The sequence below is a fragment of the Aotus nancymaae genome, unplaced genomic scaffold (assembly GCF_030222135.1).
Source record: "Aotus nancymaae isolate 86718 unplaced genomic scaffold, 86718_ANA_hifiasm-v0.15.2.pri h1tg000059l, whole genome shotgun sequence".
Lineage (NCBI taxonomy): Eukaryota > Metazoa > Chordata > Mammalia > Primates > Aotidae > Aotus > Aotus nancymaae.
Genome location: NW_026988473.1, coordinates 50,873,206 through 50,890,713, shown reverse-complemented (window position 1 = coordinate 50,890,713; position 17,508 = coordinate 50,873,206). Strand labels below are relative to the sequence as shown.

The 17,508-nt window shown below is 44.3% G+C and overlaps 1 protein-coding gene across 5 annotated transcripts in view; it reads right to left on the bottom strand.

Annotated features, from left to right (window-relative positions):
* SCUBE2 (signal peptide, CUB domain and EGF like domain containing 2) overlaps positions 1–17,508 on the bottom strand; it is a 79,703-nt gene that overhangs the window by 17,052 nt on the left and 45,143 nt on the right. For all 5 annotated transcript variants that reach the window (XM_021675137.2, XM_064365191.1, XM_064365194.1 and 2 more), the window contains 3 exons: positions 5,700–5,870; positions 2,543–2,710; positions 1,671–1,832 (listed from right to left, as the gene is read on the bottom strand). In XM_021675137.2, the coding sequence (XP_021530812.2) occupies positions 1,671–1,832; positions 2,543–2,710; positions 5,700–5,870 (501 nt within the window). The remainder of the gene's footprint in view (positions 1–1,670; positions 1,833–2,542; positions 2,711–5,699; positions 5,871–17,508) is intronic.

The window sequence follows — 17,508 nt, the reverse complement described above, 5'->3', positions numbered from 1 at the left end:
TTGTTTCATTTTTTTTGTAGAGACAGGTCTATGTTGCCCAGGCTGATCTTGAACTCATAGGCTCAAGCTATCCCAGCCTTGTCCTCCCAAAATGCTGGGACTATAGGCATGAGCCACTGCATCCAATCCATATTTTATTTTTAAAGAAAGAAGAAAACTCAAATGAGTTATCAGTAGATACAAGGCATGCTGGATACTTATATATGGCACCAAAGGCAGAGGCTGCACACACACGTGCATGTATGCACAGACCCCTCCGTCACTCACAGTACCCAGCCGCATCTTCATTCATCCAATCCCACTCACCACAGAAATGTCACCCAAAGCTCTGAGAGCTCAGAAATGAGAGAGACACAGTCTTTGCTCTCAAGGAGCTCATTACTTAATACTGTCAGGTAAATCTGTGCAAGAGAAGATGTTGAAGGGATTACTTTTTCCCTCTCTAGTTACAACTGGGATTTATTATTACTGGTAGAAAAAAAATCTATAGGCTTTTCTTCTTGGAAGAAAAGAGGAGGAAGGGAGCCGAGAACTGCCTTCAGTCCTGAAGGGCTGCCCTAGGAACTGTGCCATAAGACTCTCACGGGGCCCCTATGGGGCCAACCAAGGGCCAGGTGGTAGAAAACAAGGGAACATTCATCTTGGTATGAGGAAGAATTTTCTAACACTGTGAACTTTCGAAAGTCTAATTTACCAACAAGCTAAGATATGAGGTAGCGCGCCTCCTGTCATAGCAGGTGTTCAAGAAGAGACTTGATGGAAGGCTACTTATAAAGATGCTGTTAAAAGGACTTCCTCGGCATAGAAAGAAAACCAGATGACCTTTCAATCATAAAGTTTGAATGATTCACTGCCTCCCTCAGTCCCAAGCTCCTCCAGTTTAGGGGGGTCTCTTTGCTCCTCTGATTGCTGTCTTAAAGATTAGCTGGGATTTACTTTTGGTCTTTACTACAGAGTTTTTGTTGTAATTTTGGTTATAAATAATGGCTTTAAAAAAAAACCCAGACAGCAAGTCCTTAAATGATTTGCTTCCCCCTTCCTATAAAACACAAATCAGTCTCCTCAATGTCTATCCAAGGCTTCACCTCCTGGTCTGCCTGAGACTCCCTTCAGCACATTCTAGCCTGAGGTCCAGGAGTCTGTGCCTCCCTCAGCTCCTCGCTCAAACATAAGGCTCTTTCTCCTGCTCTTTCCCCATCCTCTCCATGAAAACCTTCTCACACCCTCCAGAAGCCTTTCCTCATCTCTCAAGACAGTCAGTCGCTCCTTCCCCTACAGTCTCACCGCCTGAGCTCCTTGCAGGGTCAGCGATGCTTACTTATTCTGCTTGGTATCAACCAAGTTCCCAGCAGAATGCTGGGCACCTAACAGGTCCTCAAACAATGTGTGCTGAGTAAGACTGGACTGAAATTATGCCCCAGGGAGGAAATTAAAGTGAGTACAGCTGGTAAGTATGCCCGAGGAAGTAGCCAGGACCAATAAAGATGAGTCACTCTGCACGGTCAAGCCCTGCTCTCTCTCCACATTGGTCTGCATGGCTGTGAGCTAGGCTCATAACATCTATGTAGTTCCAAATGAACTGGGACCTCTGCCCCGTGCCCCTTGCTCTGAGTTGGACCCAGACACATATCTTCTTAGCCAGGACTGTGAAAAGCCTTAGAGAGACCTACTTTTACACTGGGTTATGTTTGTGGAGCCATCAAAGTCAGTCATAGTATTTCCTGGGCAAGAAACACAACTATTTTTTCCAAATTCAGGCTGGTATGTTCCCGCTGGGCAACGAATACATCTGTGAGTGGTGGTGTTGTAGAAATGTCCAGGTGAACACTGAACTGTGGGCGAGGGAGGGTGAAAAGAACAGGAAAAAAAGACTATTTTTAATCAAATGCAGCACAAAGATTTTAAAGTCTGTGAAATAAATTTTTATGTGCAAATGAAGTAGGACTTTCCTACCAATCTGGAGCTAATCAACACTTAATTCCCTAAACAGGCAGTTTGGATGGGGCTCATGAAACAGAGAAATACAGAAGAACAAGATATGTGTGTATCTCCAATGAGTTTATGGTTCATGCAGATTTTCAGGCATCAATTATCACAACTCAAGTCTTCATACAGAGCACGTCTGTGAGTATGGGAAGCAGGCAGTTGCAGAACTGAGGTTGGGTTTAGAGTTGGGCTCCCTGGGAGAAGGCAGCTGGAGTGGGGTTCTGGAGAAGGAGTGTGGGGGGAAGCTCTAGGTCAGGGCACCATGATGGAGGAGGGCTGGAGGAAGGAACCAGGGGAACCTGTGTACCAAACTGGCTCATCAGTGCCTGATTGTCCCTTGTCAGCCTGTCCAAAGGGGGTAAGGTGGCTGAGGACACCTTGTCCAGTGAGTTCTAGTGCCCCCTGCACATCCTGCCAGGGGTGAGTGGAGCTGAGATCTGAACCCCCAGCCACTGAGGCACTGCGTCAGGCTGGGCTTGATTGGAGCCTCACAAGACTCCCATGATACTTAGAAGGGAAATCCAGCCCTAGAAAAAGGCAAGCTGCCAGTACTCACCTCTGGTTTCACAGTCCTGAAAGGAAGTAGCTCCCTGATGTTTGGTGGCAAGGCCTCCTCCACAGGGGAAGCAGGAAGTTCGGCCAGCTTCAGGCTGGAACGTGCCCAGGGCACAGAGCTGGCAAGGTGCAAAGCCATCTGCAGAATATTCACCAGGTTGGCACAGACCTGGAAGGACCAATAGCTTTAGGTGAGCAAGGCCCCCAGGCAGACCCTTGCCTCTGACTCTCCAGATGAGATCAACTTCAGTCCTGTTGCCCCATGCTGACCTCAGTTCCCACCTCAGTCAGAGAGCATACAGTCAATGCTGCCCTGCTGCTGACCCTGAGGCAATGGCATATGAGTGCCTGATGTTTACACACAGAGCTGCATAGCACAGCTGTGCAAAGCTGGAAACCAGGAGTCAAGTGTCAACTGCTTCCAAAGTATGGGAAGGCCTGGTAATTCTCAGGCTTAGGCCTACACACTGCCCAAGCATCCCCTGCAATGCAGGAGAGAGAGTTCTCTGCCCTGGAATCAACTTAGTAATTAGACCCAGAAGTACCCCCTTACCTAGCTGATTACATCCTAGTGATATAAAGAGTGACCCGACCTGGGCTTGATGGCTCATCCCTGTAATCCCAGCACTTTGGGAAGCTGAGGCAGGAAAATCACTTGAGCCTAGCAGCTCAAGACCAGCCTAGGCAACATGGCAAAACCCAGTTTCTACAAAAAATTTTACAATTAGCCAGACATAGCGGCACATGTCTGTAATCCCAACTACTCTGGGACTGAGGCAGGAGGATCACTTGAGCCCAGGAGTTCCAGGCTGCAGTGAGCCATAATTGTTGCACTTCAGCCTGGGTGATCCAGCAAGACTTTGTCTCTATCAGAAAAAAAAGAAAAAAGAGTAGGCTGGGCGTGGTGGCTCATGCTTATAATCCCAGCACTTTGGGAGGCTGAGGCGGGTGGATCACGAGGTCAGGAGATGGAGACCATACTGGACAACATGATGAAACCCTGTCTCTACTAAACACACACACACACACACACACACACATACAGAAGCTGGGTGTTGTGGTGGATGCCTGTAGTCCTAGCTACTCAGGAGGCTAAGGCAGGAGAATTGCTTGAACCCAGGAAGCGGAGATTGCGCCACTGCACTATAGACTGGGGGACGGTGCAAAACTCCATCTCAAAAAAAAAAAACAAAAAAAAGAGTAACTCAGAGTCTCCCCTGTTTTAACAATACTATTTACTAAGTTAGATCTTATACACGTTACAGTTACACCTGGGACAAGAAACACAGCCAAAAACAAAAGGATTTCTAAAAGCACATGTTCCCCAGGAATTAGTCATTGGCAAGATACTATCAAAATCTGCTGTCTCTTATATTCTTAATCATCTCTCCTCCATTAATCATATTTTCCCCCGTAAGTTATAGGTATGATAGCATTTCAAGAACACACAACCTTGGGAGGAGCCTGGAGCCTGTCAGACCTGGGTTCTGATTCCACATCCTGCTGTTGGCTGTGTGACCTTAAAAGAGTCACTTTAGCCTCACAGAGTTGTAATGATTCTATGAATTATTCATAGTTCATAATTCATATAATATACTTAGCATAATGCCTGGCATAGGTAAATATTCAACACATGTTAGCTATAATAAGCATTATTACTAATATTCTTATTGCTATAATTTTTTTTTTTTTAGATAGGGTCTCACTCTGTTACCTAGGCCAGAGTGCAGTGGCACAATCACAGCTTAGTGCAGCTTGACTTCCTGGGCTTAAGCAATCCTTGCACCTCAGCCACCTAAGTAGCTGGGATTACCATGTGCCACCATGCCTAGCAAATTTTTAAAAACATTTTTTTTTCTACAAACAAGGTCTCACTATGTTGCCCAGGCTGGTCTTAGGGTTAGGGTTAGCCACCTGAGCTCAAGTGATCCTGAACCCAAAGTGCTAGGGTCACAGATATGAGCCACCACGCCTGGCCTAAATTTTTCTTAATAAGGTCACATAGGCTGAGGGTGGCAGTGTACGCCTGTAATCCCAGCACTTTGGGAGGCTGAGGTGGGTGGATCACCTGAGGTTAGGAATTTGAGACCAGCCTGGCCAACATAGCAAAACACCATCTCTACTAAAAATACAAAAATTAGTGGGGCATGGTGGCATGCACTTGTAATCCCAGTTTCTCGGGAGGCTGAGGCATGACAATCACTTGAACCCAGGAGGTGGAGTTTGCAGTAAGCCAAAATTGCACCACTGCACTCCAGCCTGGGTGACAGCGTGAGACTCTGTCTCAAGAAAAAAATAAAAATAATACGGTCACATACAAGGGTGAGCGGATGCCAAAATGTCCCTCCTTATCAACATTGTAGTTAGTTTTGGAGTTTTACAGCAGGCCAAAGATATGACAGGAGTCACACAATCAATATGAGGTTTGATTTTTAGGCCAGAAACAGCCTTGCAGTTGAGTTTGGAGTTATTTAGGCGGGAGTCACTCTAAGGACAGCCGCAGGAGCAGCACAGGGGGCCTTGTGTACTCCGCCATGGCCATCAGACACAAATCGCCATTCAGATCACACCTGCCATTGAAGCCCACAGTGTCAATACAGCCAACCCTTCTCCCATTTAATAAAAGGCAGACATTTAACAATAAAATAAGTAGGAAAGCCCACAGAGCTTGAGATTGACTTCAAAGTTAACATTTTGTAAGAGATGATTAAAAGCTCTTCACAGAGGAGGTCCCAGTTTTAACAAAATAAACAGATTATTTGTTTTAAATAAAAAAGCTAAGAATTTGAGACTCAAGATGGAAAAAAACCCACACCTCTTCTTATTTTAACACTTTCAAACAGTGCCTATAGACACAGAACTCACTCAGGTTGCAGGTGTATGTATTTCCAGTGGATAAAGAACCCAGTTGCAACACTTACACTCTTCTGGTAGTGTATTCTGCCCCATCTTCATCTATTTGCTCAAATGAGTATCTGCCCAGCATGTGTCAGGCACTGACCCAGGCACTGGTAAGCCAAAGATGAATCGAACCAACATGGTCCCTGCTTGTAGGAAGCCCCAGGTGAGTGTGCATGGTCTGGAGTCCTTGAGATGCCTCTGTCTAAACAATGACAACAGAGATGGGAGGAGTAGGAAGGAACAGACAGCATCCTTACCTCCACATTCAGACACATTCCAAGCTTCTGGGGTCTTCATGGCCCCAGAATTTCCTGGTCTTGGGCATGGTTCACAAATAATTTGTCCTTCCTCATTCTGGAAGGTTCCGTTTGGACATAAAATGCAGCGTTCTTGTGCTCCATCATAATAGGTCCCAGCCCTGCAACTGACTAGCCAAAAGGGAAACAATCTGGTCAGTGTGACACAAAGGCCAAGGAAGGATGATGTGAGTTCTAGAGATGAAGGCAAATAGATGGCCCTGACCACACCACCCCTCCATGCAAACTCCCTGGATACACAGCGTGCCCTGCCTCAGTTTTCTCTGCACGCTTCTGCACAGCATGATCCCTATTGCCCCTGTTAGAGATGTTTACAGGTCTGTCTCTCCCCAGACCATGAGCTCCTTGAGGACAGGGGTCACAGGAGTTCTAATTATTTTTGTAGCACAAGCACTTGATGGTTGAAGAGAGATTTTAAAAATCCTGGATCTCCCTACTTCACAGGGCTGTTGGAACCATTATAGAGGTGAAAATCATTCATTGAACAAAGGTCTAGTGCTAGAAGAACAGAGTGTTATTAAATCTGTCTGGTGGCATCCCGAAAGGTGTCCTAGAGGAGGTCACATTTGTGTCAGGCCTTGAAGGATGAATAGGATCTTCCCAGGTGGGAGAAGGGGGCAGGTTCTAAAGCTTCATGCATTAAATCGGGAGGAGAGGAGAGAAAAGGTTGGGAATAGACTGCAGAAGTTCTTGAGTACCAGGCATTTGGATTTTATTCTGCAGGTAAAGGAATCAGTGAAAGGACAGGAGCCAGGCATGGTGGTGTATGCCTGTAGTCCCAGCTACTGGGGAAGCTGAGATGGAATCGCCCAAGCCTAGGAATTTGAGGCCAGCCTTGGCAACACAGTGAGAATGAGACCCCTTCTCTAAAAAAGAAAAAAAGAAAACAAAGGAGAGGAAGATGACCAGAAGCTGTGTTTTGAAAAGCTCCTTCTCTGGTGGCTGGCTGGGGTAGGTGGTGATCTCATGACTCTTACAAAATAGCACACTTCAGATTCATAATAAATCAATACAACTGGCTGGGTGCAGTGGCTCATGCCTGTAATCCCAGCATTTTAGGAGACCAAAGTGGGTGGATCACCTGAGGTCAGGAGTTTGAGAGCAGCCTGGCCAATATGGAGAAACCCCACGTTACACCTGGGACAAGAAACTAAAAAACAGAAAAACTAGTTGGGTGTGGTGGTGCACAACTGTAATCCAAGCTACTAGGGAGGCTGAGGCAGGAGAATCACTTGAACTCTGCAATCAAGGAGGTTGCAATGGGCTGAGATGGTGCCACTGCACTCCGGCCTGGGCAACAGAGTGAAACTCTCTCAAAGAAAACAAAAAATCAATACAACGAAGTGTAAATGCTGGTAAATAAGAAAATTCATAAACTTCGCTTCTGATTCTATTTTTAGTACTGTTAAACATAGATTTGTACCTTATTTTAGGGTATGAATATGAAGCAAATGTACCAAATTTGGCTCCCTAGTATAATACTCAAACATCATCATCAGAGTCATCAAAGCAGCATTTCTAATAACTAACATTTGTTGAGTACTTATACTAGACACCATGCCAAAAGCTCTACATACAGCATCTCATTTATTCCTTAATACAGCCCTAAGGATCTACGTGCCATTGTTAGCACCATTTTACAGAAACAGAGACTTAGGGAGGTTAATAATTTGGCCAAAGTCCCACAGCTAATTTGTGAAATACACTTACAGTACGGTAAGAACAAGAGCTTTGAGTTTAAAAGGGAAAAAGGTTATTTAACAAAAGATCAGATTTAAGTGCAATTGAAGACTTTATCAAGGATTCTCTGGGGCTAGGAGAGTTTGACTGTAACAAACATTCTCTATATGTAAGCTGCCAATAAATAGAAAAAAAAAATCACATAATAAAGTTAGCTGTTATATCACTCCAGTGTCTATAATGAGGGAAATGGGTTTTCATCCTATTCTACAAATGCAATTTGCATATATACTCTAAGCGTTAAACATGGCAAAGCTCTCTGTTATCAGTAATAAAAATGTCTTTTAATTATTCATTCCATAATCTTAAAAAAATCAAGCTTTTGGATCATGGTAAGCTAAAATATGCCACATTTTAAATATTATTTCTACAATTCAATGTAACCAATCAATAAAGTCTATCCTAATATCTAAATCTAATACTGTTATATTTCTTGGATTTTCTTTTACAATATTCATATATGATTTAAATACAATTTTATATATATATATATATATATATATTTTTTTTTTTTTTTTTTTTTTTTTGAGATGGAGTTTTGCTCTTGTTGCCCAAGCTGGAGTGTAATGATGCGATCTCAGCTCACTGCAACCTCTGCCTCCCAGGTTCAAGAGATTTTCCTGCCTCAGTCTCCCAAGTAGCTGGTATTACAAGCATGCACCACCACACTGGGCTAATTTTTGTATTTTTAGTAGAAATGGGTTTCACCATGTCAGCCAGGCTGGTCTCGAACTCCTGACCTCAGGTGATCCACCCACCTCGGCCTCCCAAGGAGCTGGGATTACAGGTGTGAGCCATCGTGCCCAGCCACAATTTTATATTAAAAAAAAATTAAAAGTGAACCAAACTCTTGTTTTATTGGCAAACAATATTTTGTGACTGATGCACAAATCTGTGGCAAACAGAGTATAATTCCAGACTTCTTTAAATGCAGCCCTACTGAATAATGGTTTCCATATCACTGTGGTTCCAGCCCATCTTTCATGCAAAGCTGGGCTGAATTCTATACTAGGAATTCACGTTTTACCCTGTGTCCCATTTGACTCTTCCAGTATCTGTAGCAGGCCAGTAAATCAGAGAATAATTCCTTCACAACTCTAAGGAGCCCACCTGTCATGAAGACTGGCAGAAAGTGGGTAAAACCAAGGCTGTCCAGAGCCCCTCTGCCCAGCCATTTCTATCTGAAGAAGAGCTGTTTTTATAATAGTTATCCATGAAAGGGAAAGTGCCCATATGGTGACAATGATTCCAACAGCCTCATTAATCACAGCTTAGAGTCACACACTGTGGTCTGTTCCATCATGGATCCTCTGGCAGAAAACAGATGCCCTCAGCAGGTGGACAACACCAGTTTCTCACTGAGCCAGGGACCGGGACGGGCTCCTACTGCTCTGCTGTCCCCTGCTCCTGAGAACTCTTTCAACTGCCGCAGCCTTTGCAAGGTGACCTTTAGAGAGGCCTCACAATATCCCATATCTGTGCCATTTCTTGACTGCTCAAAGGGCTGAGAAACCCTTCAGGCTGCCCTGTGGAAAAGAGGGCACCGGTTCCTTTTCCTCACAGTGAAAGGCCTGCTTCGCATAAACAAACTCATATTGTCAGTCACAATTTCCATTTTCCTTCCAAAGAGAAAGACCTGCAGAAATAATTCATGCCAAGCACCTTCCAAATAGATTTGACTCTTTCACAAGGTAAAAATGAGCTAAACACTAATAGGCCACTCTGAAATATCATGAAGGGATGTCTGAAAACAGCTCTTTGCAAATGTGCTGAGAATCTGGCCTGCAGAGACCTCAGTCACATGCTCCAGTTGCTTCTCTCTTCTCCTTCAGCAGCCAGCTTGTTGTGCTGCCCAGGACAAAGCAGTCAATTGCCCCCAGAACACTTCACTATCATGGCAAAGCTTTTGTGTGCCTTCAGTGACCATTAAAAGCCCACTCTCAAATCCCACACAGCTGTTTTCTCTCCCTCTTTAAAAAAGATAGGAGAAAGCTTTTCTGATGCAAAAGGGACAGACCAGCAGGATGAGGATTAATGGCGACAAAGAGGCCTCAAGGCTCGGTCTCTTTTCAGCACTGAGGCCTTTGAGTATTTCAGGCTATGGACAAACACTATGGTCTCTCTGTGTCTAAGATGATGAACCTAATAAAAGGGGTCACCCTCTAGCATTTGACTGCTTTCTTAAGAATCACGCCTTGACTTCTGAAGAAGAGCCACAAGCAGCCCACTTGAATTCCCAGGGTATCACAGGGCTGTTGCTTTGTCCCAATTCAGAGGCCCTGGTGCCCCAGGCAGCACTGGCCTCAGGAGCCTGGTTTGAGCCCTCTTTAAATGACTGTCCCCAGGATAACAGGGGATAGTGCCTTCTTGGGCTGAGAGATTGATTTTTCATTGTCCAGGTTTTTGACCTGTGCTCAGGTTTGCTATTTAAAAGCATTCCTATAGTTAGGGCAGAGAAGTGAGCCCAGCTTGATGCCTTCTTCCTCATTGGGTTCCCAAATGCACACTAAGTTCTTTTCATGCCTAGTAAACTGGAGCTGAGATTTCAATTCTTTTAGAGTGCCTCTTTTGCCCTCGATTTAAATATTTCTCCAAAGATTCACCCTTCAGCCTCTTTAAACATTTTCTACTGTCCTTGGGATTTCATCTATTGTCCTTGTGAAGATTCACTCACTCATTCATTCAATACACACTTACTGAGCACTGATTATGTGCTGAGTACCATTCTAGGAGCTGGAGACACAGCAGAGAAGACGGACATGACCTGCTCTAATGGGGTTCTCAGGGCAGTAAATAAATGAGCAATTAATCTCAATTAGTGAGCAAACAAATAAATATATAATAGGATGTAAGTAGTGGTATGATGAAGAAAAGGAAAACAAGGTAAGAAGATAAAGACGGTGTAGGGATGGAGTCTGTATGTATGCTATTTTAGAAGTGTGGCCAAGAAAGGCCTTTCTGAGCAGAGACCAGAATAAAATGTGGGAAATAGGCCAGGTGCTATGGCTCACGCCTGTAATCCCAACACATTGGGAGGCTGAGGGAGGAAGACTGCTTGATCCCAGAGTTCAAGACCAGCCTGGGCAATACAGTGAGACCTTGTCGCTCCAAAATCACCTTAAAAAATTATCTGAGTATCGTAATGGGAGGATAGCTTGAGCCCAGACAGTAGAAGCTGCAGTGAGCCGAAATCACACCACTGCACTCCAGCCTGGGTGACAGAGTGAGACCCTGTCTCAAAAAAAAAAAAAAAAAAATGTAGGAAACAGCCTTGCAATGAGATTGCCTAATAGCAAGAAGGGCAGTGTAGTAGGAACACAGCATAAGGGATAGTACAGTAAGAGATGAACTTTAAAAAGCAAGCAAGGGCCAGATCATGTGGGTGCTTGAAGGCAATGGTAAGGAAATTAGACCTTACTCAAAGTGTGTTGGAGGTTTGAAATAGGGGAATGACATAATCTGATTTTTCTTTTCTTTTTTTTTTTTTTTTTTGGAGATGGGGTTGCACTCTGTCACTCAGGCTGGAGTGCAGTGGAGTGATATCATGGCTGACTGCAGCCTTGACCTCCTGGGTTCAACTGATCCTCCCACCTTAGCCTCCTGAGTAGCTGGAATTACAGGCCTGCACCACCATGTCCAGCTAGTTTTTTAACTTTTTGTAGAGATGGGGTCTCTTGGGCTCAAGTGATCCTCTACCTCGGCATCCCAAAGTGAGCCACTGCACCCAGCCTGATTTATGTTTTTAAGAGATGTCCTGGCTACGGGTGGAGAAAAGATGGAGGGCAGACTGAGGAGAACAATTCAGAGCCTGGTACAACAGACTAAGCAAGAGATGATGCTGGTTTGAAACAGAGCCGTAATAATAACGGAGGAGGAGAAAACTGGTCAGATAAAGGAAATTACCTGAAGGCAGAGCTGACAGGATTTGCACACGGACTGGATGAGGAACACAACAGAAAGAGAGAGGTCAAGATGACTCAGGCTTTCAACTTGAGCAACTGGTTTGATTTGGGAGGGAGGATGCTGGTTTGATTTGGGAGAGAGGATGCTGGTTTGATTTGATTTGATGCTCCTCTTGGGAGAAGTTTTATTTGGAAACATTGAGTTTGAGATGCCAGTTGGCCCTCCAAGTACACATACTAAGAAGGCGCGGGTTCTACTGGTGGGCTCTGAGGCAGAATTCTACACTTCAGGGGTTGACAAGGTGATCCACCAGGTGGGAGCACATTTCTACACCTATGCCTATGAATTTTCGCCTAAAATAAGACAAACGAAGCTCCCCTGGTTTAGAAGACGGTGTAAGAGCAGCCTCCCAGCCAGTCCCCATCTCTGTGAGGCACAAGACACGTGTGAGGACGCAGGGTCACCAAGAAAAGAGAATCACTGGCACCCACAAGTCAAGCGCAAGGCACTGACTGACTCTTGCCTCTCAATACATAGAGAACAGTTACAGCTTAGCTATGCCTGGGTAATGAGATGTCCTGACCTGTATTATCGAGTTTTAACTAAACCATCACAAAATAGAGAGCAGTTTTGATGGATTCCTGGGAAGAACATCCGACTGAAGGGTGTAACCATGACGTGAGCCCATGTGCACCACAGGAGAGCGCCCGTGGGCGTGTCTTCTACTCCCAGCACAGCAGCCACCTGTGTCCACAGCGGGGTGGAGGATTCCCATCCAAGACCCCCAGTGGGTGCCTGGAATCTCGGAGAGTACCACACCCTGTATACACTAGGGGCTTTCCTATGCGTGCTTATTCACGATAAAGTTTCATTTACAGATTAGGCACAGCAAGAGATTAACAATAATAAAACAATTATCACAACATACTGTAATAAAAAGTTATGTGAATATGGTCTCTCTCTCAAAGTATCTTATAGTACCGTACTCAACCTTCTTGTGATCTGTCAATCTGACAACTGAGATGACTACTATGTGACTAACACGGGGCAGGGCACACAGCATGGGGACATGGGATAAAGGGATGATTCATATCCCAGGCAGGATGGTGAGGGTATACAGCGTGGGTATGCAGGATGAAGAGAGGGCTCATGTCCCAGGCAGGATGGTGAGGGTATACAGCATGGGTACACGGGATGAAGAGAGGGCTCATGTCCCAGGCAGGATGGAGCAGGACAGCATGAGATTTCATCATGCCACTGAACAGCGGACAATTTAAAACTTACAAATTATTTCTGGAATTTCCCATCTGATATTCTTGGACCATGGTTGACCCAGGTAACTGAAACCACAGAAAGCAAAACTGCCTATAAGGGGCCACTGCTGTATTAGCTCTTTGTCAAACTACGTCATAAGACAGAAACAGCTACGATTTACTCCGATCTGTCAAGAGTTCACCTAAAGCACCAGCAATGCTCAAAAAGACTATATGGCAAATAGATTTGCAACCACTACTATTAATAATGAACCCTGCCCAATTGTAAAGACTCTACTTAAGATGCTAGCCAGTTATTTTAAATTAGTTTATTTAATCTTTATCTCATTCTGTCTTTTGTGATGAACATAGTATACTAGTCAATAGTGTAAGTATATAGTTTATGAATAAATAAGCATCCATATATATTTTACTTGGAGAGACAGTGTATGTGTGTTCTTAAATGTTCAACATCTCTGGGACAGAGGAGCTGGAGAGGGCAGTTTCAGAGTCACCAACACGTGACAGTATTTAAAGCTATGGCACTGGGTAAGGTCACCAAGGAGAGTGTGAAGACAGAGGAAGGGATGAAGGACTCAGCCCTAGGATAATCAGAAAATAGGGAAGGAACGGGAACCAGCATTGAAAATAAAAAGGGAGCAGCCAGTGAGGTAGGTGGAGAAGCAGAAGTGTGTTGTGTCTGAAACCCACAAGAAGAAAGTGTTTCCAGGAGAGGGAGTGATCAGCAGAGAGGATGCCCCAGTGAGGAGTCAAAAAGGGCAGCTGGATTCGGCACCAGAGAGGTCGTTAGGAATCTGTGGAGAGGTTAGGTAAGGAGGCAAAGAAAGTATGACTATGGCTCCTTCAAAGCGTTTCATTCTACACAGAATGGGTGGACACAGAAATGAGGCAGTAGCTACAGAGAAGCGTGAAGTCAATGGAGGGTTAGTTTGGTTTTTAAGACAGGAAATAGGTTTGTGTGCTGTTGGTAATTATCTAGTAGAGAAGAATTCTGAGATGGGAGAGGTGGATGGGGACAACAGCAGGGGCAACATTCTTAAGAAGTTGAGAGAGGACAGGCTCCAGCTCGAGTGGAAGATAGAGGCATAGCCTTAGATAGGGGCATGGACTGTCCATCCATTTTAACAGGAGGCAGCTCTGGTCCTGTGTGTACAGGCATGGGATTAGGCAAGTTAGGCTGGACATGAAGAGAAGAAGTTGCTTCACTAGACTCCCAGGCACTCATGGACACCTCTGCCTAGAAATCTCATTGCTCATGGGGAGCACTTCTCTCCCTGACCTCTGGCTTTACTCCTGTTATACAGGCATCTATATCCTCCCAGTCACCAAGGATCCAAACCACAGCTCTCCCTGGCTTCTCTCCCCACTGCCCCTTCACTCAGCGGCAGCATCCTACAGCTGTGTCCCTTCTCTCTATCCCCTGTTCTTCATCCCCATGGGACGAATGTCCCTTAGATCCTCACCGTCTCTTATTTGGATTGCTGCCATACCTTCCAATATTGCCCTGGCTTTCTGTCCCTCCCAGCCACTGCTCTTTCCTTTCTACCACTGATGAGTCTCTCTGAAGTCTTTTTCTGATTGCTTCACTCCCTGGCTCAAAACCCTCCTTGCCTTGACTTCCTGCAATCCTCTCACTTTCTCTGACTCAATATTCAGGCTTTAGCCTCCTTTCCTGTATCTTTTTCATCCTTTCTCATGCTCTCTCAAAGCCTATTTTTTTTCTTGCTTCTCCTATAAATCTCTTCTGATTATTTCTTCCCCAGTGATCACATTCATCTCATCATTCAACCAACCCCCTGGCTTTTTCTCAGTGTCTCCTGCATATGAAACAGGGCAGGGTGAGATGAGGGACGTATGGGAAGCAAGTGCCAGGATCAGAGGCCACATCAGAATTCTCTGAGTTCAGTCCCCTCTTTCCTTTTTTCAGTCCCCAATTCATGTCATCCCCAAATGCTCCTCATTTTTCCTCTTATTTTCTCCAACCAATTGCTGTTTCTCTACTCCATCTAGCGTCTTCGTGTTCTCAATATCTCATAGGCTGTGATGGCATGCACCTGTAGTCCCAGCTACTTGGGAGACTGAGTCAGGATAATTGCTTGAACCCAGGAGGCAGAGGTTGCAGTGAGCCATGATTGCACCACTGCACTCCAGCCTGGACGATAGAGCAAAACTCATTCCCAAAAAAAAAAAAATCTCTCGTAGGCAACACATTCAAAAGCCCCCAGACTGGTCTTTCTGCCTCTAATTCTGCTCCCTCCAGTATAGTCAGAGAGATTTTTCTGGATACACATATGACCTGGACACTTCCCAAGTAAATCCTCCAGTGGCAATGTGTTACCTAGAGATAGAGTTGAGGCTCCTTAGCAGCATATCCAAGGTCTCCATGAGTTGGCCATGCTCTTCCATTAGCCTAGTTGCCCACCACATCCTACCTGGCACTCCAGGTTCAGTGACATTGACATGTCAATAATGGCCTGTGCACACCTTGCTCTTCCTCGTTTCCCAAGGCTGTTCCTCGGGCTGAGTACTCCTCCCCACTGAGCCATTATCTATACATCCTTCAAAACTCAGCATAGGCTTTCTCCCTTTGGGAAAGGCATCTCTGACCCTTCCCTGGAGGGTTAAGTGTGACTTAATGATGGTGTCTTATTTACCTAGGCTTCCTCAGCATCCCCCACAGAGCTGGTACATGGAGGGCTATGCATATGAGTGCTTAAGTAAAGATGGTCCCAGGGCACAGGCTGTACCCAGGAGAGGTGAGGGCACTCAAATTGAGAATTAAGAATATAGACTTGTGGTTGGGTGCAGTGGCTCATACCTGTAATCCCAGTACTTTTGGAGGCCAAGGTGGGTGGATCACTTGAGGTCAGGAGTTCAAGACCAGCCCTGGCCAACATGGTGAAACTGCGTTTCTACTAAAAATACAAAAATTAGCCAGGCATGATGGCAGGCGCCTGTAATTCCAGCTACTTGGAAGGCTGAGGCAGGAGAATCACTTGAACCTGGAAGGCAGAGGTTGGAGTGAGCTGGGATGGCGCCACTGTACTCCAGCCTGGGTGACAAGAGCAAGAGTCTGTCTTCAAAAAAAAAAAAGAACACAGACTCAAGTCAGATCTGTATTTGAATCCTGCCTCTGACACACTTACTTGCTGGGTGACATTGTGGAAAATGTTTATCATCCTGTGTCTCAGTTTCTTTACATGTAAAAAGGGATGAGTTAATACAGACTTGGGATGAGGATTAGATGAGATGATATAGGTGAAGTGCTTAGCACAGGGCTAAACACAGTGTAAGTGTTCTATACATGTCAATATTTTACTAAATTAAAAGAATTTCCTATTCAGTCTGTGTGTTAAATACTGGTCTAACACTGGTCTATATTCCTAATACAGTTTATTTTCCTCAGTTTAAACAAAAAAGGAAATCTCTGCCTGATCATTTCCAAATAATTTATCAATTTTGAAAGAATTCAGAATAGAATATCTGAACCAGGTGCAGAGACTCATGTCTATAATCCCAGCTACTCGGAGGCTGAGGTGGGAGGATTACTTGAACCCAGGAGTTCAAGACCAGCCTGAGTAACATAGCAAAACTCCATCTCTAAAAAATAGAATAATAATACTTTTTAAAAAGAAGAAAATGCCCAGCTCCTTCCTGTCCTAGGCCCTTTGCATTTACTGATCCTCCCCGATGAGGGGGCTCCCCCACAACCCCCAGGCACCACCGTGAGCGCATCACATGCCAGCTGCTTCCCCTCACTCGGGCCTTAGTGCTTGACCACTTGCTCCAAGAGCCTTCCCTGGCCACCATATGGAGAGCAACCCTCCCTCCAATCCTCTCTGCTTTATTCTCTTCATAGCACTTACGCTTTTGAATTTATCACCTTACTTTTAAATTTCTGTTTCCCTCTGTTAACAATGTGAACTTTGTAACAGACCAGCCCCTTTGATTATTATGTTCTTATCGCTTCATCCCAAGCACAGAGTGGACAGAATGCTACTCAATTAGTACCAGTTGAATTAATTTTTCTCAGTTGCTGAAGAGGAACAGCAGTAAGCTGTTAACGGAATTAAATGTTCCTAGTCTCTCAAGAACCCAGGCACTAAAATACTTCCCAGTTTGCCAGTTGTCTGGATTGTTTCTTCCAAAAATCTCAGCAAGTTTTAAAAACAACCAAATATAGTGTGTACACACGTGTACACGCACACGCACACACACATACATACACACGCTATCCATTGTATTTCTTAAATAATTCATCTTTTAGCTGGTATTATGAAAATACAATAGCTAGACATCCATGTCTTAGTTAATTTTCTTTAGACATGAAGAACTTTATGAAGTACTATAGAGCTTAAGAAATTTGTTCCTTGGAGAATATAATCTTTTTTTTTTTTTTGCCATCTTGCTAAAATTGATCACAGATGGTACAAAGGTCACTTGCAGAGCAGGCTGTCCCCAAAGTCCGCAAATGGCAAATTAATGAGACTTTACAAAATAACAATACGAAAGAAAATCTACAATTGGTCAGAAGTGATTATTTTTTCTGGTGTAAATTGGGACTTTAAAATTTATTTTCTAAATGATATTCAAAGGATAAACAGTTCAATGCAAAAATAGGCAAAGAATATGGATGTTTTCAGAAGAAGGAATCCAAATGACCACAGGCATAAGACAGTATGCTTAGTTTTATTAATAAAGAAAACCAAGTTAAAATGACTATTTTTTTTTTTTTTTTTTTTGCTTATCAGATTTTCAAAAATTAAAGAATCAATGATAAATAATCTATGTTAGCAAAGATGTGGGGCAATAAACACTCCAGTTCACTGTTG